At 46.8% G+C, this 24,301-nt stretch overlaps 1 protein-coding gene across 3 annotated transcripts in view; it reads left to right on the forward strand.

Annotated features, from left to right (window-relative positions):
• Window positions 1–19,876, forward strand: part of LOC148477190 (voltage-dependent L-type calcium channel subunit alpha-1C-like) — a 477,994-nt gene extending 458,118 nt beyond the window's left edge. For all 3 annotated transcript variants that reach the window (XM_088457088.1, XM_088457087.1, XM_088457089.1), the window contains exons 10-21: window positions 85–175; window positions 1,887–1,913; window positions 7,674–7,834; window positions 9,014–9,239; window positions 9,904–10,111; window positions 10,205–10,325; window positions 10,499–10,613; window positions 10,730–10,874; window positions 10,986–11,058; window positions 11,433–11,565; window positions 18,175–18,304; window positions 19,766–19,876. In XM_088457088.1, the coding sequence (XP_088313214.1) occupies window positions 85–175; window positions 1,887–1,913; window positions 7,674–7,834; window positions 9,014–9,239; window positions 9,904–10,111; window positions 10,205–10,325; window positions 10,499–10,613; window positions 10,730–10,874; window positions 10,986–11,058; window positions 11,433–11,565; window positions 18,175–18,304; window positions 19,766–19,873 (1,538 nt within the window). In that variant the 3' untranslated portion in view covers window positions 19,874–19,876. The remainder of the gene's footprint in view (window positions 1–84; window positions 176–1,886; window positions 1,914–7,673; window positions 7,835–9,013; window positions 9,240–9,903; window positions 10,112–10,204; window positions 10,326–10,498; window positions 10,614–10,729; window positions 10,875–10,985; window positions 11,059–11,432; window positions 11,566–18,174; window positions 18,305–19,765) is intronic.
• Window positions 19,877–24,301: the final 4,425 nt, after the last annotated feature.

The raw sequence follows: 24,301 nt of genomic DNA on the forward strand, positions 1-24,301 counted from the left end.
GCCTCGTATAACATGAAAGCGACAGCCGCAGATCATTGCACAGTTTGGCCGCCATCTAGTGTTCCTTTCCGCTCTCTCTTGCAGTGAGTATGCCAACCAGCGAGACCGAGTCTGTGAATACTGACAACGTGGGCAGCGGGGACGTGGAGGAGGAGAGCTGCGGCGTGCGACTGGCGTGAGTATATCGGACGCAGTACAGTGCGCTCACTCACCCGTTGTCATGAGATAAAGCTCCTCACAATTACTTAGAATTCATATCCCTGGTTCACGTTGAGATTTGCTAATTATTGTTCCTGTCGTTACTATTGTGTTCTGGCGAGAAAGACTGCATCATTTATACTTGCTTCTAACCTATTTACTTGTGAGCCATAGATATGATTAGCTAGTTCTTTAGATGCAGCTTTGTGACACTGAAGGGCCCTGATTGTGATGTGCACGCATTGCCGATGTTCTCAGAGTTTGGCGAGTTTTTGCTACTATGCATTGCGCGAAAATGCCTAAGAACTGGCATGGCGCATGCATTCCGCGGGGCGTACGCACAGAGGCGCAGTACCGATGGAGAAACACGGAGACTGAAATGTATTGGGGGTTCCTGGGCAGCGACTGGTATGTGGCTATGCAGATGCACGAAGATGTACCGTTACGGGACTGTCGCGGGCACATCGCTGAACTATTTGCAAACTCAGACGCTTAATTGCCTACATTGAAGGCCGTACTGTGGCGATGGCTTCTACAGACGCACCAAGCGGGAATTTCTCGTCTAGCGACACACAAAGCGGGCGACTTAGTCCTTGCACAGTCAGGCGCTCGGCTGTTCACCAGGAAAGAGCTTGTAGCGGTATTAGCGTGAAGTCGCAGACGTGCCTACGGCAAAGGGTGCTAACATGGTCGCCGCTGCGCGCAACTCAGAATCGGGCCCAAGGCATTTTTTCATGCCTTGCGCTTAGGAACGCCAATCCCGGGATGTTTTTGAGTGCCAAAAATTCCCGGGATTATAATAATTAAATCCCGGGTATTACGGAATTCAAATCACCCTGTGGAATGTCCCGGGGCAGTGGGGTAATACTTATATTCTCTGCATCGCTCACATTATCCGGTCCTCTCAGGCTCTCCCAGCTGCCCGTGGAAGAGATGGAGTCCCGTGGTGCAGTTACTCTCATTCACTAATAGACCGGGAGCGCACTGCGTGGTGGTGACATCATCACTGTGCGTCGTGCTCCCGGCCAATCAGTGACTAGGAGCAGCTGCATCACAGGACTGCAGCTGAACATGGGGGAGGACTGTACAATGCGCCCGCCAACCAGAGATGCCCCCTCTGGCCACGGAAGTGGAATGATCCCCTTCAGTATTTGTACCCTGACGTCATCAGCTACTGTCCAACGTCATTCCCTGCTATCCACGTGGACATAGAGGGGGAATATATGGAAATACAGGAGAAATACAGGGGACTGAGCTCTAAAATTCTAAAATCAAATTACTAAAAGGCCATTTGGCAGATACGATGTTAATCTCATATAAATGTTCCGCGTACAGACATTGTATAATGCCTTAGAGATCGCCACAGGTCTATGACAGAGAGAGGCAATTTATTGACCTCCAACCGTGGGGGAACTGCAGGGCATGCTGGGACTTGTAGTCCTCGGGCGGCTGGAGAGGCAGTTGCTAAGTGTAGTGATAGTTAATCATCCAGCTGTTTCCCAGTCTGTACGGCGAGCATTAACCGGTCGCGTTGGCTCCTGCCGGCTCCTCGCCATCACCTCATGGTGTGGTTTGTGTTGTGTAATAAGCAGCGGGGAGGAATGAATAGAGCGCACGTCCTTGTCCTGTAATTGTGATGAATAACGGCAGCGCTGATTCACTGTCATTTCCATTTATATGTCTTTCAGGCACAGGATTTCCAAGTCTAAATTTAGGTAAGAATTATGCTCCATAGCAGCGAGGAGACAGTGTGACAGGCAGCTGCTCCGTCCAACCGCAAAGCTGGGACAGCGGGGCTTAGTCAGACCCGCACTTCAACGCCGTCATGTGGGCGGAGCTGGGTATAAAGTGGGTGGCACTTGGTATGCATTGGGCACGATCCACAGGGATGCAGCAACACCTGTTTCACTGGCAGCAGCTCTCTCAGTCTACCTCATACCTGTCACTCTTAGGGGTAAATTTACTAAGATGGGAGTTCTATTAAGAAGTGAAGTTGCCCATAGCAACCAATCAGATTCCAGGTATTATCTTCTAGAAGGTGCTAGATAAATGAGAAGTTGAATCTGATTGGTTGCTATGGGCAACATCACTTCTTAAATAGAAAACCCATCTTAGTAAATTTACCCCTAAAGCTGCATACACACACAACGATTTTGTTACCAACGATTTTATGACCGATTTTATGACCGATTTTCTGTCAGATTATCTGTCAGATTTTTTAAAGTGTAATGAATGATTTTTTTGAACTACAAACGATTTTTGCATATTCCCTTAATGAAAATCGTTGAGTTGACAAGTGTGACTTAACTACAAACTACAAACGTGAACGCGCATGAACGAATATCGTTCATCGTTGAACTCAGAAAGTGAACGATTTTTTCAAACGATTATCGTTAAACGATATCGTTTAATGATAATCGTTAAAAAAATTGTGTGTGTATGCAGCTTTAAGGTGCGTATACACTGTGCGATCAGGAAAGACAGTACGATTACGACATTGTAATCGTACTGTCTTTCCTGATCCCCTGCAGTACCTACACTGAACGATCAGTCATTCAGCGCAGGTACACTCCATCATTCCTGCACATGGGCAATCTGTCATTATTGGCAGATTGGCCTGCATATTCAGGCGATGGACAATGTCGGAAACGACCAGCAGGCGCGCGCATCGCTGGTCGTTTCCTACATTTTGGTGCACGATTTGTGCACGATTACTGAGCGATTGCGCGATTACGATGTCGTAATCGTGCAATCGCTCAGTAATATCGCCCAGTGTGTACGCACCTTTACTGTCCCTCTCTCGTTACACTGTACTGTGGTGTTATTAGCTGATGGAGCTAACTGGGTACCATTATCATAGGCTACTGTCGCAGTGGGTGGGTCTCCGTTAGCTGAATCCACATCCAAGACCCATAGAGGGCAATAAAAATGTGTTCTATGGGGGTACAGATGAGTCCCAGGCCAAAAATATCAGAGATGGCGCACAGAGGCTACAAGAGATTTATATGTTGCATAGTGGATAAATGACTATCGCCAAATTGGGGAAAAAAAATGCATGGCAACAAAAGTCTTTGGGGCTAATTCAAGGCCGGGACCATAGCAACAAAAAGCATGTGAGTAACTTTGCATCTGGAAATCATGCTGCACTGCAAGGGAGGGAAATGCATTTAGTATTGTGCATGCAGTGTAAATATTGGCAGCTTCTGCATGTAACCCACATATGCTGGACAGCTTTATTATTACACTGCAATTGGTATGGGCTAGGACATCTGCCCCCCCTGCAGCGCAGCATGATGTTACCCAGGTGCACATTATTATTGCTTTGCTCCCACAGCCCATGTGTGTGTGTGTGTGTCTGGTTCTGTGGTGTTACCCAGGTGCACAGTATTATTGCACAGCCCATGTGTGTGTGTGTGTGTCTGTCTGGTTCTGTGGTGTTACCCAGGTGCACAGTATTATTGCACAGCCCATGTGTGTGTGTGTGTGTGTGTGTGTGTGTGTGTGTGTGTGTGTCTGGCTCTGCGGTGTTACCCAGGTGCACAGTATTATTGCACAGCCCATGTGTGTGTGTGTGTGTCTGGTTTTGTGGTGTTACCCAGGTGCACAGTATTATTGCACAGCCCATGTGTGTGTGTGTGTGTGTGTGTGTGTGTGTGTGTCTGGCTCTGTGGTGTTACCCAGGTGCACAGTATTATTGCACAGCCCATGTGTGTGTGTGTGTGTGTGTGTCTGGTTTTGTGGTGTTACCCAGGTGCACAGTATTATTGCACAGCCCATGTGTGTGTGTGTGTGTGTGTGTGTGTGTGTCTGGTTCTGTGGTGTTACCCAGGTGCACAGTATTATTGTACAGCCCCTGTGTGTGTGTGTCTGGTTCTCTGGTGTTACCCAGGTGCACAGTATTATTGCACAGCCCATGTGTGTGTGTGTGTGTCTGGTTCTCTGGTGTTACCCAGGTGCACAGTATTATTGCACAGCCCATGTGTGTGTGTGTGTGTCTGGTTCTGTGGTTTTACCCAGGTGCACAATATTATTGCACAGCCCATGTGTGTGTGTCTGGTTCTGTGGTGTTACCCAGGTGCACAGTATTATTGTACAGCCCCTGTGTGTGTGTGTCTGGTTCTCTGGTGTTACCCAGGTGCACAGTATTATTGCACAGCCCATGTGTGTGTGTGTGTGTCTGGTTCTCTGGTGTTACCCAGGTGCACAGTATTATTGCACAGCCCATGTGTGTGTGTGTGTGTGTGTCTGGTTCTGTGGTGTTACCCAGGTGCACAGTATTATTGCACAGCCCATGTGTGTGTGTCTGGTTCTGTGGTGTTACCCAGGTGCACAGTATTATTGCACAGCCCATGTGTGTGTGTCTGGTTCTGTGGTGTTACCAAGGTGCACAGTATTATTGCACAGCCCATGTGTGTGTGTGTGTGTGTCTGGTTCTGTGGTGTTACCCAGGTGCACAGTATTATTGCACAGCCCATGTGTGTGTGTCTGGTTCTGTGGTGTTACCCAGGTGCACAGTATTATTGCACAGCCCGTGTGTGTGTGTGTGTGTGTGTGTGTGTGTGTGTGTGTGTGTGTCTGGTTCTGTGGTGTTACCCAGGTGCACAGTATTATTGTACAGCCCGTGTGTGTGTGTGTGTGTGTGTGTCTGGTTCTGTGGTGTTACCCAGGTGCACAGTATTATTGCACAGCCCGTGTGTGTGTGTGTGTGTGTGTGTGTGTGTGTCTGGTTCTGTGGTGTTACCCAGGTGCACAGTATTATTGCACAGCCCATGTGTGTGTGTGTGTGTGTGTGTCTGGTTCTGTGGTGTTACCCAGGTGCACAGTATTATTGCACAGCCCATGTGTGTGTGTGTGTGTGTGTCTGGTTCTGTGGTGTTACCCAGGTGCACAGTATTATTGCACAGCCCATGTGTGTGTGTGTCTGGTTCTGTGGTGTTACCCAGGTGCATAGTATTATTGCACAGCCCGTGTGTGTGTGTGTGTGTGTGTGTGTCTGGTTCTGTGGTGTTACCCAGGTGCACAGTATTATTGCACAGCCCGTGTGTGTGTGTGTGTGTGTCTGGTTCTGTGGTGTTACCCAGGTGCACAGTATTATTGCACAGCCCGTGTGTGTGTGTGTGTGTGTGTGTGTGTGTGTCTGGTTCTGTGGTGTTACCCAGGTGCACAGTATTATTGCACAGCCCGTGTGTGTGTGTGTGTGTGTGTGTGTGTGTCTGGTTCTGTGGTGTTACCCAGGTGCACAGTATTATTGCACAGCCCATGTGTGTGTGTGTGTGTGTGTCTGGTTCTGTGGTGTTACCCAGGTGCACAGTATTATTGCACAGCCCGTGTGTGTGTGTGTGTGTCTGGTTCTGTGGTGTTACCCAGGTGCACAGTATTATTGCACAGCCCATGTGTGTGTGTGTGTGTGTGTGTCTGGTTCTGTGGTGTTACCCAGGTGCACAGTATTATTACTTTGCTCCCACAGCCCATGTGTGTGTGTGTGTGTGTGTGTCTGGTTCTGTGGTGTTACCCAGGTGCACAGTATTATTGCACAGCCCATGTGTGTGTGTGTGTGTGTCTGGTTCTGTGGTGTTACCCAGGTGCACAATATTATTGCACAGCCCGTGTGTGTGTGTGTGTGTGTGTGTGTGTGTGTGTGTGTGTGTGTGTGTGTGTGTGTGTGTGTGTGTCTGGTTCTGTGGTGTTACCCAGGTGCACAGTATTATTGCACAGCCCATGTGTGTGTGTGTGTGTGTGTCTGGTTCTGTGGTGTTACCCAGGTGCACAGTATTATTGCACAGCCTGTGTGTGTGTGTGTGTGTGTGTGTGTGTGTGTGTGTGTGTGTGTGTGTGTGTCTGGTTCTGTGGTGTTACCCAGGTGCACAGTATTATTGCACAGCCCGTGTGTGTGTGTGTGTCTGGTACTGTGGTGTTACCCAGGTGCACAGTATTATTGCACAGCCCGTGTGTGTGTGTGTGTGTCTGGTTCTGTGGTGTTACCCAGGTGCACAGTATTATTGCACAGCCCATGTGTGTGTGTGTGTGTGTGTGTGTCTGGTTCTGTGGTGTTACCCAGGTGTACAGTATTATTGCACAGCCCATGTGTGTGTGTGTGTGTGTCTGGTTCTGTGGTGTTACCCAGGTGCACAGTATTATTGCACAGCCCATGTGTGTGTGTCTGGTTCTGTGGTGTTACCCAGGTGCACAGTATTATTGCACAGCCCGTGTGTGTGTGTGTGTGTGTGTGTGTGTGTGTGTGTGTGTGTGTGTGTGTCTGGTTCTGTGGTGTTTGGACTTTCGGTGACTTTGCCTCATTTCTGTCACTTTCCCGTTTCTTCTGAGGGGATATCGGTACGGAGACCCCCTTCCCGGCCACTTTGTGAGCACACCCACTATTTGTAGAGGGGGATACTGCGAGGAAACACCCAGCAGAGCAGGGGTTATATAAAAACATCTCGGCACACAGTCATTCATGAATGTCAACTATATTCACCAGATAATTACTGGCTGTACGAGATACTTAGCGCTAATTACAGACCTCCCACTCCGAGATCTGAGCCTGCTTAGCAACCGCGGCTTCAGTAACAAAGGACCGGGGTAATTGAGTGTAATAGGGGATCTGTGATGTTTAATGCATCTCAAGGAGAATTAATTTAGGTCAGTAGGGAGGTTGTGCTTGGCCTCAGATAACAACAAGAGCTGCCTGCCAGTCACAGGAATGTTTTGTTACCCCCGTCACATTCACGGGCAGAGGGTCCTCCCTGTTTCGGATAGGGGGGCTGTTTTATTTTCAAGTGTATCTTTTTCTCTTTACACTTTTATTAATCACACGTGTCTTTTACCAAATAACGGAACCTTTCTAACATAGCGAGAGCCAGGATATTATACCCCGGGAGCTCCATTTAACTACTCGCCGGAATCGCGTAACCTGCTATATGCCGGCCTGTCGTCGCATTGTTACATGGTGGTAAAGTGACAAGGGAATAAAAAGCACAGGCTGATTGATACAGCTCTTCCCACCTTCAGATTAATTTCATTTATATGCTTATATATACTCTCCCCTATGTCCTCTGATACTGCATAAAACTTTTCTCCGGATACAGCGGTGTATAATGCAACAAGTAAAACACCGCTGCCTGATTGTAGCAAAGCAGGGCTGAAAAACACAGAAATAAGCCAGAACTGCAAAGCAATGTATTCAGGCTGTTTCACAGAGGGAAGCTGGTAAATCCAAGTTACCCGAAGGTGGAATGTTCCTTTACACAAATAAAAATCCAAATATAACTGTTAGAAAATTAATGGGTTTGTATTTTAAAAATTCCTTTTTATAGTCTCATGGTATAACTCTCGGGGGGGCTTATTCTTGTTTCTTGAACGTCCGTAAATAGCCGTAGATCAGCGCAGAGGAAGCGGGCAGGCGGGAAGGGCTGTATTATAGATGCAAATGGCAGATTCCTTGTCTAACTGGGTAATATGTTTCCAAACTTCTGTAGCCGTTACTGGCGGCGGTGGAACCGGTTTTGCCGGAGGAAGTGCAGGGCGGCAGTGAAGTCAAACGTATTCTATTGGCTGGTGATATTTCTGGTGTTCCTGAACACGCTGACCATCGCTTCCGAGCACTACAACCAACCCGACTGGCTCACGGAGGTGCAAGGTGAGGACATAATAGTGACAGAGGTAGGATGGCCTGTATGTCTCACCGAGACCCGTGCAGGTAGCGGTCCATCCGAACGCATCCGTGCTCACTCGGAGCAGACCATGCTGCACTGCAATGGGGCAAATATCAATTATTGTGTTTGCATGCAGGGTAAATACCGGCTGCTTTTGCGTGTAGCCCTCAGATGCTGGACAGCTTTATTATTACACTGCAATTTTTAGATCTAAGTTAGGACACCAACCCCTCCCCATCCCAAATCTAGTTACTCGCTATTATTGCTTTGCTCCCGCCTTAGAATCTGCCCCCAAATATGTGTCTATGGGCCTGATTCAGTAAGATTCGCAACTGCGATTATGCAAGCAATTGTTCTGCATATGCACTGCAGTGTGCGTGCGCGTGCGCGAACCAGCCGCTGCTATCGCGACTGCGATCGCAGCGACTACGCAGACCCATCGCAGAGTGATTGACAGGAAGTACCGTTTGTGGGTGGTGACGGGTGGTCGGCGAAACACAGGCGTGCCAGTGCGATTGACCGCTGTTACAGAGGCGTGCATAAATTATCCACTGCGATGCCATACGCAGCCTGAGGCCTTTCACTGCGTGCGCTGAGGTTAGCGATTCCTGAGCAAGGTCAGGGCTTCTGCAAGTGTGCGTGAGGCTGCGATGGTAGTCGATGTTGCCGATGGTTTTGCAGTCTTGCTAAACATTACAGATGTGTGTAAGGTAAGGTGGGCGTCCTTATGTAGTGCCGCAATGTTATAGCGATTGCAATGGATTAGCATGTCGCAGTTGCGATCCATACTGAATCAGGCCCTATGAACGGATGGAGCTGAGGGGGTGCTGACTTATTCTGCAGGCACCAGACCCCCGAGCCAGGTCATTGCACAGATGGCAGGCAGTAATCTAATACTGTACAGTCTGCCATCCTATACTGTGCTTTCTATAAGATTGTGTATTCCCACCCGCACTCATTGGCCACAAGTAAAAAAGTCCAAACTCTTAATATAAATGTTCAAGAAAACTGAATGGAGGTTTGTAGACCTCTTTGGAAGGCCGGCCTGCCGCGCCGCGGTGCCGCTGTAACCGGCTGGTGTTATAAAGACGTTGTTCTGATTGTATCACGGGACTTTGGGGATTTCTAAACTTTATTATTTGCATGTAATTTCTCATTTCCAGACACGGCGAATAAAGTCCTCTTGGCGCTGTTTACGGCAGAGATGCTCCTCAAGATGTACAGTCTCGGGCTGCAAGCCTACTTTGTGTCCCTCTTTAACCGCTTCGACTGCTTCATCGTCTGTGGGGGGATTCTGGAGACCATTTTGGTGGAGACCAAGATCATGTCCCCTCTGGGGATTTCGGTCCTGCGTTGTGTGCGTCTCCTCAGGATATTTAAGATCACCAGGTAACAGTGTCGGGAGCCGGCGACGTTGGTGCAGTCAGTTATAGTATTACAGGCAATGTGATGGCGCTGATAATTGCACCATGAGGACAGTTATTAAGATCCATTTAAGCCTGAGGCCAGGAGCTTATTTTTATGTTTATTAGAAAGGTAAATCACCACTTATTCTAAATATATAGGACATAACTGCACCTAGCAAATTTAGCGAACTGCGTCGAGAAAATGGCTGTGTATCAGGAATGTGGGTGGAGCTAACGTGCAAGTGTGTAAGGATGATATGGGTGTGTCTATCCTGAGAGTGGGTGCGGCTAGAGTTAAATTGGACCAGGATGACATGGGTGTGTCTCCCCTGAGTGGGTGGGGCTAGAGTTGTTTGGACCAGGATTAAATGGGTGTGTCTACCTTGAGAGTGGGTGGGGCTAGAGTTAAATTGGACCAGGACGAATGGGTGTGTCTACCCTGAGAGTGGGTGGGGCTAGAGTTATTTGGACCATAATGAAATGGGTGTGTCTACCTTGAGAGTGGGTGGGGCTAGAGTTATTTGGACCAGTATGAAACAGGTGTATCTACCTTGAGAGTGGGTGGGGCTAGAGTTAAAGTGGACTAGAGGTGACTTAGAAGCTGCCATACTGTATTGTTTCTGACAGACTTGTTACGTTTGTCACAGGTACTGGAATTCTCTCAGCAATCTGGTGGCGTCCCTGCTGAATTCCGTGCGCTCCATCGCGTCCCTGCTGCTCCTCCTCTTCCTCTTCATCATCATCTTCTCCTTGCTGGGCATGCAGCTCTTCGGAGGCAAATTCAACTTCGACGAAATGCAGACCCGCAGGAGCACATTCGACAACTTCCCCCAGGCGCTTCTCACCGTGTTTCAGGTGCCGCCTTGCCGCCGGTTAATACCAGCTGATGACCACTGTTGCGGGAAAGGGACCTTTCCTCACAGCTTTGTTGGCTTTTGTCTTCCTTAGATCCTGACGGGAGAGGACTGGAACTCTGTTATGTACGATGGGATCATGGCTTACGGGGGACCCTCATTTCCCGGGATGCTTGTCTGCATCTACTTCATCATCCTCTTCATCTGCGGGAACTGTATCCTTTAGCCTGCGAGATTACTGGACTTATTACACTCGCCATAGTAAAATGTATATTGCAAATCGTTTCCTTTGTAGCGCTCGTAGTATGCCCAGCAGATTTCGGTGCCCCCCAGTTGCTAGTGACAGCCCACCTGCCGCACAGCCTGTGTTCCTTAACACCTGAAACAGATATTCTCCTCAATGTCTTCTTGGCCATTGCTGTTGACAACTTGGCCGACGCCGAGAGTCTGACCTCTGCCCAGAAGGAGGAGGAGGAAGAGAAGGAGAGGAAGAAACTGGCACGGTGGGTCTGGGGGCTCCTGGCGCAAATATCCTGAGCCCCCGATTTCAGGTTATTCCGCTGGTGGAGTGTGATGTAGAACTTCCTGTGCAATAGATCTCTCCATTCTGCCCCCCCAGAACGGCCAGCCCGGAAAAGAAACCGGAGAATGAGACCAGCGGGAAGTCACCGGTGCCGGTGCAGGTGCCGGCTCTGGAGGAGAACAAGGAGAAGATAGAGCTGAAGTCCATCACAGCCGACGGAGAGTCCCCGCCTTCGACTAAGGTGAGAATGACATCACAGGAAGGAGATGCCAGCAGCCAATCACAAGGCTTTGCACAACTCCACTTTGTAAATCGCAGGGTGCTCACTGGGGTGTGTGTGTCTCCTATATAGATCAGTGTGGAAGAGTTCCCATCCAACGAGAACGATGAGAAAACATCGTACCCCAGCACCAACGAGATCCCAGGTAACGCCTGCGGAGAGTCCAGGGATGTGAGAGGATAAAGATGGAGTAGGAATAGTAACGTGGAGCAGGAATGCACTTACCTGGGTTTCCAACGACAATTCTGCTATTTAGAACAAAAAAAAGTGCAAACGTTGTACATAAAACACATTCAGTTGAGGTAGATATAAGAAGTAAATATACAACGCACAACATCAGTCAGCAAAATGACTATTTCCTGTGCTGCAGCAAAATGGAAGCTTCCTATTGGCTGTGATGCTCAGAATCGCAGCCTATCATGTATCTCTAGGATTCTTGCCTATTGCCTCTGGCAGTAACTGGTTAAGTGAAACGCGTTGTGGGCAAATGCAGGTAATGATGTTATTTTCTTTCCTCAGGTGAGGAGGAAGAGGAGGAGCCTGAGATGCCCGTTGGCCCTCGTCCTCGCCCTCTTTCTGAAATGCACATCAAGGAGAAAGCCGCCCCTATGCCCGAGGCCACCGCGTTCTTCATTTTCCGCACAGACAACAAGTAATGTCAGACTTTAGTTCCTGTAATATAGCTGATTTCCCATGTGATGTGCTTGTGAGCCCCAGCTGTCACCCGTGATGTGCTTGTGAGCCCCAGCTGTCACCCGTGATGTGCATGTGAGCCCCAGCTGTCACCCGTGATGTGCTTGTGAGCCCCAGCTGTCACCCGTGATGTGCTTGTGAGCCCCAGCTGTCACCCGTGATGTGCTTGTGAGCCCCAACTGTCACCCGTGATGTGCTTGTGAGCCCCAACTGTCACCCGTGATGTGCTTGTGAGCCCCAGCTGTCACCCGTGATGTGCTTGTGAGCCCCAGCTGTCACCCGTGATGTGCTTGTGAGCCCCAGCTGTCACCCGTGATGTGCTTGTGAGCCCCAGCTGTCACCGGTGATGTGCTTGTGAGCCCCAGCTGTCACCCGTGATGTGCTTGTGAGCCCCAGCTGTCACCCGTGATGTGCTTGTGAGCCCCAGCTGTCACCCGTGATGTGCTTGTGAGCCCCAGCTGTCACCCGTGATGTGCTTGTGAGCCCCAGCTGTCACCCGTGATGAGGGAGGGATCTCTGGTGTCGTAGATGGAATTTATTTTTTATTTTTTTAAATTGGCTTTACTTTTGTTACATTATCCAAATTTACTGCACCTGTAAGTCAGGAAGGACTTAAAGAACTACTTAATGTAAAATACAAGTTTTCTTATCTAAACCCAAGCCACAAGTAACAGTGATAAACATCCAGGGATATGGGTAAGGTCTGTCTCAGGCTGAGGATATGGGTAAGGTCTGTCTAAGGCTGGGGATATGGGTAAGGTCTGTCTCAGGCTGGGGATACGGGTAAGGTCTGTCTCAGGCTGGGGATACGGGTAAGGTCTGTCTCAGGCTGGGGATACGGGTGAGGTCTGTCTCAGGCTGGGGATACGGGTAAGGTCTGTCTCAGGCTGGGGATACGGGTAAGGTCTGTCTCAGGCTGGGGATATGGTAAGGTCTGTCTCAGGCTGGGGATATGGGTAAGGTCTGTCTCAGGCTGGGGATACGGTTAAGGTCTGTCTCAGGCTGGGGATATGGTAAGGTCTCCCTCAGGCTGGGGATACGGGTAAGGTCTGTCTCAGGTTGGGATACGGGTAAGGTCTGTCTCAGACTGGGGATATGGGTAAGGTCTGTCTCAGGCTGGGGATATGGGTAAGGTCTGTCTCAGGCTGAGGATATGGGTAAGGTCTGTCTCAGGCTGAGGATATGGGTAAGGTCTGTCTCAGGCTGAGGATATGGGTAAGGTCTGGTTGAGGCTGGGGATACGGGTAAGGTCTGTCTCAAGCTGGGGATACGGGTAAGGTCTGTCTCAGGCTGGGGATACGGGTAAGGTCTGTCTCAGGCTGGGGATATGGGTAACGTCTGTCTCAGGCTGGGGATACGGGTATGGTCTGTCTCAGGCTGGGGATATGGGTAACGTCTGTCTCAGGCTGGGGATACGGGCGAGGTCTGTCTCAGGCTGGGGATACGGGTAAGGTCTCTCTCAGGCTGGGGATACGGGTAAGGTCTGTCTCAGGTTGGGATACGGGTAAGGTCTGTCTCAGACTGGGGATATGGGTAATGTCTGTCTCAGGCTGGGGATATGGGTAAGGTCTGGTTGAGGCTGGGGATATGGGTAAGGTCTGGTTGAGGCTAGGGATATGGGTAAGGTCTGTCTCAGGCTGAGGATATGGGTAAGGTCTGTCTCAGGCTGAGGATATGGGTAAGGTCTGTCTCAGGCTGAGGATATGGGTAAGGTCTGTCTCAGGCTGGGGATACGGGTGAGGTCTGTCTCAGGCTGGGGATACGGGTGAGGTCTGTCTCAGGCTGGGGATACGGGTGAGGTCTGTCTCAGGCTGGGGATATGGTAAGGTCTGTCTCAGGCTGGGGATATGGGTAAGGTCTGTCTCAGGCTGGGGATACGGGTAAGGTCTGTCTCAGGCTGGGGATATGGTAAGGTCTCCCTCAGGCTGGGGATACGGGTAAGGTCTGTCTCAGGTTGGGATACGGGTAAGGTCTGTCTCAGACTGGGGATATGGGTAAGGTCTGTCTCAGGCTGGGGATATGGGTAAGGTCTGTCTCAGGCTGAGGATATGGGTAAGGTCTGTCTCAGGCTGAGGATATGGGTAAGGTCTGTCTCAGGCTGAGGATATGGGTAAGGTCTGGTTGAGGCTGGGGATACGGGTAAGGTCTGTCTCAAGCTGGGGATACGGGTAAGGTCTGTCTCAGGCTGGGGATACGGGTAAGGTCTGTCTCAGGCTGAGGATATGGGTAAGGTCTGTCTCAGGCTGAGGATATGGGTAAGGTCTGTCTCAGGCTGAGGATATGGGTAAGGTCTGGTTGAGGCTGGGGATACGGGTAAGGTCTGTCTCAAGCTGGGGATACGGGTAAGGTCTGTCTCAGGCTGGGGATACGGGTAAGGTCTGTCTCAGGCTGGGGATACGGGTAAGGTCTGTCTCAGGCTGGGGATACGGGTAAGGTCTGTCTCAGGCTGGGGATATGGGTAACGTCTGTCTCAGGCTGGGGATACGGGCGAGGTCTGTCTCAGGCTGGGGATACGGGTAAGGTCTGGCTGAGGCTGGGGATACGGGTAAGGTCTGTCTCAGGCTGAGGATATGGGTAAGGTCTGTCTCAGGCTGAGGATACGGGTAAGGTCTGGTTGAGGCTGGGGATACGGGTAAGGTCTGTCTCAGGCTGGGGATACGGGTAAGGTCTGTCTCAGGCTGGGGATACGGGTAAGGTCTGTCTCAGGCTGGGGATACGGGTAAGGTCTGTCTCAGGCTGGGGATACGGGTAAGGTCTGTCTCAGGCTGGGGATACGGGTGAGGTCTGTCTCAGGCTGGGGATACGGGTAAGGTCTGTCTCAGGCTGGGGATACGGGTAAGGTCTGTCTCAGGCTGGGGATATGGTAAGGTCTGTCTCAGGCTGGGGATACGGGTAAGGTCTGTCTCAGGCTGGGGATACGGGTAAGGTCTGTCTCAGGCTGGGGATATGGTAAGGTCTCTCTCAGGCTGGGGATATGGGTAAGGTCTGTCTCAGGTTGGGATACGGGTAAGGTCTGTCTCAGACTGGGGATATGGGTAAGGTCTGTCTCAGGCTGGGGATATGGTAAGGTCTCTCTCAGGCTGGGGATATGGGTAAGGTCTGTCTCAGGTTGGGATACGGGTAAGGTCTGTCTCAGGCTGAGGATATGGGTAAGGTCTGGTTGAGGCTGGGGATATGGGTAAGGTCTGGTTGAGGCTGGGGATATGGGTAAGGTCTGTCTCAGGCTGAGGATATGGGTAAGGTCTGTCTCAGGCTGGGGATATGGGTAAGGTCTGTCTCAGGCTGAGGATATGGGTAAGGTCTGTCTCAGGCTGGGGATTATGTGCAGAGACTGTCCTGCAATCCTCCTTGGGGTCTCTGCGCTGTCACACCCCCACCCCTGACTCTCACGCTGCCATTGTCCCTCTTTTCCAGAAAACTGTTTGTTCTCGCTCTCCAGGGCTCGTGTTCCCAATTCCGCGTCTCTGTAACCTTGTTAATTAGATCAAGGCCCTGAGTATGCTTTAGAAACATGGGAACTGGGCGGCTTAGTCAGAGAGAACGTCCCACTTTGTCTGTACCCACATGGACGTTCTTCTCATTTTCTTCATGTGTTTTTTAAAAGTCTTTGGAGAAGGTTCTGCGCTCTCTCCGGAACTTTCTTTTTACTTTCAAAACATTTTCTTCCTATTGTTTGTCCACTTCTGGGTCCTTAGAAAATGATGCAGAATAACTGCGCACGCTATGGGAGGGCACAAGAAGAGATTAGCATGTATACATCATACGTACATACATACATACATACTACATACATAGATACATCATTCATTCATAGATGTATCATCCATCATATATGCATCATACATACAATCACACATACATACATGCATCATACGTACATCATACATCTTCCATAAATTATACATGCAGCATCCATCAGACATACAGTACATCTCGCATACATCATACATGTATCAGAAATGCATCATGTACTGTATATCTCATACATAAATCATTCATGCGTCATACATACAGGGAATTCCAGTTTTTTGTTCACATATTTCATATCGTGTGTCTTGAGGATTGAGAATTACATGAAAAAAAAACATTACGCGCAATTTCCCTCATGACTATATGTTTTGGGGTTTGGGGATATAAACAAAAAGATTTACCTTATCTGTGACAGCTGAGAATAGCAGATTCTTCCTTCTCTTTTCATATCTGTCTAGTGAGTTGTATTTACCACATGTCGTATTAGCGACGTTTTCTATCTTTTTTGTACTAAGCCTCTTTAAAAAAAATTCTTAATAAAAGTGAAATCTTTTTGAAATGTAGCGTAGAAAACCTGCACCCGGTAAAAAAAACTTGACCGTTTCAACAATGATAAAAATACATACCGTATATGGAAAGATGACCGGCATTAGGAATTAATACAATCAGCAGGGACTAAATCCTAGTGTCAGACCGCAAACTGGTGTCGTTTTTAGTTCACAATCTGTGGTAGTCAAATGTGCCTTTAGGGGTAATTATACCGAGCAATACTGCCTGGGTGACCAGGTGGTTAATGCAAGTCAGTGGTCATTTTATGAAAGTTCTCCATATCCGAGGGATAAAACTCTGAAGATTTTGCCATGCTTATGTATAGCACATTGGAAGGGAGATGAAATGTGTTGGGTTCATAGAAGAAACTGTTGGATGTGGAACATTTTGGACGCAGATGAAACACGGTTGCAGAGATTATTTGTTGGATGCAGAGATTATATTTGTGGGATGCAGAGATTATATTGGATGCAGAGATTAAACACTTTGGGTGCGGAGATTAAACGTGTTGGATGCAGAAATGAAACGCGTTGGGTCCAGAGATTAAATTGGATGCAGAGATTAAACATTTTGGGTGCGGAGATTATATTTGTTGGATGCAGAACAGAAATGAAACGCGTTGGGTTCAAAGATTATATTGGATACAGAGATGAAACACTTTCGGTGCAGAGATTAAATGTGTTGGATGCAGAAATGAAACGCGTTGGGTCCAGAGATTAAATTGGATGCAGAGATTAAACATTTTGGGTGCGTAGATTATATTTGTTGGATGCAGAAATGAAATGCATTGGGTTCAGAGATTATATTGGATGCAGAGATTAAACACTTTGGGTGCGGAGATTAAACGTGTTGGATGCAGAAATGAAACGCGTTGGGTCCAGAGATTAAATTGGATGCAGAGATTAAACATTTTGGGTGCAGAGATTATATTTGTTGGATGCAGAACAGAAATGAAACGCATTGGGTTCAAAGATTATATTGGATACAGAGATTAAACACTTTGGGTGCGGAGATTATATTTGTTGGATGCAGAAATGAAATGCATTGGGTTCAGAGATTATATTGGATGCAGAGATTAAACACTTTGGGTGCGGAGATTAAACGTGTTGGATGCAGAAATGAAACGCGTTGGGTCCAGAGATTAAATTGGATGCAGAGATTAAACATTTTGGGTGCGGAGATTATATTTGTTGGATGCAGAACAGAAATGAAACGCGTTGGGTTCAAAGATTATATTGGATACAGAGATTAAACACTTTGGGTGCGGAGATTATATTTGTTGGATGCAGAAATTAAATGCATTGGGTTCAGAGATTATATTGGATACAGAGATTAAACACTTTGGGTGCAGAGATTATATTTGTTGGATGCAGAGATGAAACGCGTTGGGTTCAGAGATTATATTGGATGCAGAGATAAAACACTTTGGGTGCGGAGATTATATTTGTTGCATGCAGAGAGGAAACGTGTTGTGTGCGGAGATGGGGAGTGGAGATGAAATGCGTTGGTGCCAGGATTGTGGCGTTGCACATAATTTGCTGTACAGACCAGTGCATGATTTCATTCCATTTGTCTAATAATAATAATGATACAGGGCTCTTAGCTATATTGAAAACTTGCAGTGATGCCATTCAAAAATATTAGGGATGACCTACTTTTATTAACTCTGGGCCTGATTCAGCAAGGAACGCAATCGCTAATACGCACGCAATCGGCCGATTGTTGCGTACTGCGCATGCGTGTGCATCGCAGTGCATGTACGCTAACTAGCCACGGCGACCTGGACTGCGATCGCAGTGACTACTCAGACCGATCGCAGAGTGATTGACAGGAAGTGCCGTTTGTGGGTGGTGACGGGGGTAGGGTGGTCGGAGAAACGCAGGCGTGCTAGTGCGTTTGAACGCCATTGCAGGGGCGTGCATAAATTATCCCATACGTAGCATGAGGCCTGATAGCGTGCGACGAGGTTAGTAATTTCTGAGTAAGGTCAGAGCTTGTGCAAGTGTGAGTGAGGCTGCGATGGTACCGATGACTTTTTGCAGTCTTGCTAAACATTATGTAGTACAGCGGCGGCAGGCAAAGGATTAGCATACTATCGCAACTGAAACCGCTATTACATTCGCAGTTGCGCTCCGTAGTGAATTAGGCTTCTTTATTATTCTGCTACTGGCCAAACAAATACCCAGAGGACCTATACATAAGGATTGTTGTGTTCTCAGCGGTAAAGTTGTGCGCATTAACCCTCTGCTTCCATCGCGGTGTCTTACAGATTCCGTCTCCGCTGCCACCGAATCGTCAACAACAACATCTTCACCAACCTCATCCTCTTCTTCATCCTCCTGAGCAGCATCTCGCTGGCAGCAGAAGACCCCGTGCGGCACTATTCCTTCAGGAACCAAGTATGCACAATGTCCTCCTCATGTCTGGGGTATGGGAGATCCAACCTGACCCCTCCCACCCCATCCTACTTACCTGAGGGTGCCAGCGTCGCTGGGGATTTCCTTATCCATAATTTATTACAGTGATAAGCTGCATTTGTGCCCTGTATGGCAGAACTCAGAGGGGTCCCCTGGCTATATGGGGGGCCGGGTTAGAATATCAGAGCACAGTACCGCCGCTGTTTTCCCAGCTGTGTGACGCAGGGCGTCTGGCTGGTTTATGAGACTAATGGAATATTCTAATGAACTACAAGGGGCATGTACATATCCAGAGGGGTTCACAATTTAGCCGGCGTCTGCAGAGCCCTTTTATGTCCGATAAATCCCCTCTTTCTACAGCCACTGACTATACATCCCATCGAGGGCTGATACACGCAGGTGTTACAATCTGGTGCTCAGTGCACTTGATTAGTAGCCTGGACAGCGCAGGGGTGTAAGAGGGACGTCCAATGAGAATCCACAGTGCCCGTTCTTGTGGCTTTTCCGTTGTCCTCCTGCTCGCAGCCCCTCGGAGTATGACTCCGGCTCAGATAGTCACCATCACACTGAGAAACATGATATAAAATGCAGTTTAGCAATGTAGTAACTTATAAACTCCAGCGATGGGGGTGCTCTTGTTCCATCCATCAATGATTACCCTTCACCACGTCTTCATTACCGTTATCCCCACAAAATGTGTTTTATTGCCCATTAATGAAAGGCCCAGGTCACTGCACGCCATGGGTTATACTGACCCCTGCTGGCCAGAACACAGAGCACACTGACCGTGACAATGTGTTAGATTCTAATTCAGAACATTAAACTGAATTGAAAGCATTTTCTATTCAATTCACTATCATTAACATTTATTTTAACCAAGTCCCTTCTTGCTAGTAATGAGTGGGAAAATATATGGGCACTGTAAATTCTGTATGGGATAATATGTGCCCTATTGTAGATTATATGGATGTTACAAGTCATAGAGGGGTTTTGCCCCATAGAGAAAAACAGAGCTTTCTAGTCCGAGGGCTTTTATATAGGTCACAGAAATCCAATGTGCCTTCTAATACCTGTGTATAAGGAATGTGAAGTGGCTACATTATCAGTTATAATCTTTCTAATATATGTATCATTCATGCTCGATATTGTCCTAACTATTATTTTATAGTATTCAGTAGTTCCAGTGACAACCTCACCATGAAAGATTATAAGTAACCTAAGCCCGGCTCACTTTATATTAATTGATATATTTTATGATTCTGCTGTATATAGATATAATATCACTAGTGTAGGTACATATATTACATTTATGTTGTCTTGTTTTTTTTTCCTATCAATAATCCCTCAAATTCGACTCTTTGAGGTTTTACCCCAGACACTATCCCCCCCCCCCCGTTTCCCCTTCCCCCCTTTTTCCTGAATCATCATCTTTGTGTTTTTCAGGTCCTCTTTTATTTCGATATAGTTTTCACCACCATTTTCACCATAGAGATAGTCCTGAAGGTAACCAGCCCGGACTGTCTCCTCCTCTCCATCTGTGTTCTACACTAACACACCGCCCCCTGTCTGCCAATGTCACCACCTGCACTAACAGCCTTCTGCTTGTCTTTCAGATTCTAGGGAACGCCGATTACGTTTTCACTAGCATATTTACTTTAGAGATCATCCTGAAGGTAAACGTGTCACCTAAATGTTCTCTTTATCACTATACATGAGACAGCGCTAAGATGCATCTGTGACCACGGTGTCTTATTATAAAGAGCCCTAGCATGGGGAATATATATATATATATCCGTCCATGTGGGGCCAGGGTGGGTTGTGGCTACATGGTCATAGTATCAGGTCTTACCCCCAACTGATGTCATACCCCAAGCAGGTCACACATGGCAAGCCTCAATAAGGCTGGCTGGGGAACTCCGGGAGAGAACGGAGAGATTAGGGGAAGAGAAGGCAAATAGTCACACTGTACTCAGTACTGAGATCCTCAACCGGATTTACTATCGTCATTACACAAAATAGCTAATTTACTATAACAATATTGTATTGTATGCAGTCACCCATTAAAGTATATACTAGGCAAATTATAAAATAAGTGGATAGAGTTCGATTAAAGATGATATCTAGCTGAGGGGTTTGCAGGGTGCGCCAGTTGCGTATGTAATAAGTATGGAGGGAGCTGACCATGTTATTTGGGTGATCATTCTAGGGGTGGCCGTGAGAGCCGGTTATGGCATGACGCGGGTTTTCAGTCCCCAGCTAAATAATGTGTACCGAGGGCTAGGATATTATTATACTCAGCTTTTGTGAGGCTGCAAAGGCATGCTGGGATTTGCAGTTCTACAGGTGCTTGCATGCCATAGAGGTCAGGGGCATCTAGGAACACATGTTATGCAGGGCCACACTGCATATACACAGACTCTAATCTCATTGCATGTTCTCACGTGACCTTGTATGTATGCCCACACACGTGTGATCAACTGCACACGTTCCAATGTTGTAAGGTTAAAACCTGCATTTTCTGCAGTGCTCCTGGTATATTAGTATATTAGTGATACATTGTATCTCCTCCACCACCAGCAGCAGTAGTAGTATAATAGTGATACATTGTATCTCCTCCCCAGCAGTAGTAGTATATTAGTGATACATTGTATCTCCTCGCAGTAGTAGTCTATTAGTGATACATTGTATCTCCTCCCCAGCAGCAGTAGTATATTAGTGATACATTGTATCTCCTCCCCAGCAGTAGTAGTATATTAGTGATACATTGTATCTCCTCCCCCAGCAGTAGTATATTAGTGATACATTGTATCACCTCCCAGCAGTAGTAGTATATTAGTGATACATTGTATCTCCTCCCAGCAGCAGTAGTATATTACTGATACATTGTATCTCCTCCCCCAGCTGTAGTAGTATATTAGTGATACATTGTATCTCCTCCCAGCAGTAGTAGTATATTAGTGATACATTGTATCTCCTCCCCCAGCAGCAGTAGTAGTATATTAGTGATACATTGTATCTCCTCGCAGTAGTAGTATATTAGTGATACATTGTATCTCCTCCCCAGCAGTAGTAGTATATTAGTGATACATTGTATCTCCTCCCCCAGCAGTAGTAGTATATTAGTGATACATTGTATCTCCTCCCCCAGCAGCAGTAGTAGTAGTATATTAGTGATACATTGTATCTCCTCCCCCAGCAGTAGTAGTATATTAGTGATACATTGTATCTCCTCCCCAGCAGCAGCAGTAGTAGTAGTATATTAGTGATACATTGTATCTCCTCCCCAGCAGTAGTATTATATTAGTGATACATTGTATCTCCTCACAGTAGTAGTATATTAGTGATACATTGCATCTCCTCCCCAGCCGTAGTACTATATTAGTGATACATTGTATCTCCTCGCAGTAGTAGTATATTAGTGATACATTGTATCTCCTCCCCAGCAGTAGTAGTATATTAGTGATACATTGTATCTCCTCCCCAGCAGTAGTAGTATATTAGTGATACATTGTATCTCCTCCCCAGCAGTAGAAGTATATTAGTGATACATTGTATCTCCTCCCCAGCAGTAGTAGTATATTAGTGATACATTGTATCTCCTCCCCAGCCGTAGTATTATATTAGTGATACATTGTATCTCCTCGCAGTAGTAGTATATTAGTGATACATTGTATCTCCTCCCCAGCAGTAGTAGTATATTAGTGATACATTGTATCTCCTCCCCAGCAGTAGTAGTATATTAGTGATACATTGTATCTCCTCCCAGCAGTAGTAGTATATTAGTGATACATTGTATCTCCTCCCCAGCAGTAGTAGTATATTAGTGATACATTGTATCTCCTCCCCAGCAGTAGTAGTATATTAGTGATACATTGTATCTCCTCCCCAGCCGTAGTATTATATTAGTGATACATTGTATCTCCTCGCAGTAGTAGTAGTATATTAGTGATACATTGTATCTCCTCCCCAGCAGTAGTAGTATATTAGTGATACATTGTATCTCCTCCCCAGCTGTAGTAGTATATTAGTGATACATTGTGTTTCCTCCCCAGCAGTAGTAGTATATTAGTGATACATTGTATCTCCTCCCCAGCAGCAGCAGTAGTAGTATATTAGTGATACATTGTGTCTCCTCCCCAGCAGTAGTAGTATATTAGTGATACATTGTATCTCCTCCCCCAGCAGCAGTAGTAGTATATTAGTGATACATTGTATCTCCTCCCCCAGCAGCAGCAGTATATTAGTGATACATTGTATCTCCTCCCCAGCAGTAATAGTATATTAGTGATACATTGTATCTCCTCCCCAGCTGTAGTAGTATATTAGTGATACATTGTATCTCCTCCCCAGCAGTAGTAGTATATTACTGATACATTGTGTTTCCTCCCCAGCAGTAGTAGTATATTAGTGATACATTGTATCTCCTCCCAGCAGTATTAGTATATTAGTGATACATTGTGTCTCCTCCCCAGCAGTAGTAGTATATTAGTGATACATTGTATCTCCTCCCCCAGCAGCAGTAGTAGTATATTAGTGATACATTGTATCTCCTCCCCCAGCAGCAGTAGTAGTATATTAGTGATACATTGTATCTCCTCCCCCAGCAGCAGCAGCAGTAGTAGTAGTATATTAGTGATACATTGTATCTCCTCCCCAGCAGTAGTATATTAGTGATACATTGTATCTCCTCCCCCAGCAGCAGTAGTAGTATATTAGTGATACATTGTATCTCCTCCCCAGCAGTAGTATATTAGTGATACATTGTATCTCCTCCCCAGCAGTAGTAGTATATTAGTGATACATTGTATCTCCTCCCCAGCAGCAGCAGTAGTAGTATATTAGTGATACATTGTATCTCCTCCCCAGCAGTAGTAGTATATTAGTGATACATTGTATCTCCTCCCAGCAGTAGTAGTATATTAGTGATACATTGTATCTCCTCCCCAGCAGTAGTAGTATATTAGTGATACATTGTATCTCCTCCCCAGCAGTAATAGTATATTAGTGATACATTGTATCTCCTCCCCAGCAGTAGTATTATATTAGTGATACATTGTATCTCCTCCCCAGCAGCAGTAGTATATTAGTGATACATTGTATCTCCTCCCCAGCAGTAGTAGTATATTAGTGATACATTGTATCTCCTCCCCAGCAGTAGTAGTATATTAGTGATACATTGTATCTCCTCCCCAGCAGTAGTAGTATATTAGTGATACATTGTATCTCCTCCCCAGCAGTAGTAGTATATTAGTGATACATTGTATCTCCTCCCCAGCAGTAGTAGTATATAAGTGATACATTGTATCTCCTTCCCAGCAGTAGTAGTATATTAGTGATACATTGTATCTCCTCCCAGCAGTAGTAGTATATTAGTGCTACATTGTATCTCCTCCCCCAGCTGTAGTAGTATATTAGTGATACATTGTATCTCCTCCCAGCAGTAGTAGTATATTAGTGATACATTGTATCTCCTCCCCAGCAGCAGCAGTAATAGTATTTTAGTGATACATTGTATCTCCTCCCCAGCAATAGTCGTATATTAGTGATACATTGTATCTCCTCCCAGCAGTAGTCGTATATTAGTGATACATTGTATCTCCTCCCCAGCAGTAGTCGTATATTAGTGATACATTGTATCTCCTCCCCAGCAGTAGTAGTATATTAGTGATACATTGTATCTCCTCCCAGCAGTAGTAGTATATTAGTGATACATTGTATCTCCTCCCCCATCAGCAGTAGTAGTATATTAGTGATACATTGTATCTCCTCCCCCATCAGCAGTAGTAGTATATTAGTGATACATTGTATCTCCTCCCCCATCAGCAGTAGTAGTATATTAGTGATACATTGTATCTCCTCCCCAGCAGCAGTAGTATATTAGTGATACATTGTATCTCCTCCCCAGCAGTAGTAGTATATTAGTGATACATTGTATCTCCTCCCCAGCAGCAGTAGTAGTATATTAGTGATACATTGTAT

The sequence above is a fragment of the Taudactylus pleione genome, unplaced genomic scaffold, assembly GCF_031769625.1.
Source record: "Taudactylus pleione unplaced genomic scaffold, aTauple2 ptg000738l, whole genome shotgun sequence".
In the NCBI taxonomy this organism is placed as follows: Eukaryota; Metazoa; Chordata; class Amphibia; order Anura; family Myobatrachidae; genus Taudactylus; species Taudactylus pleione.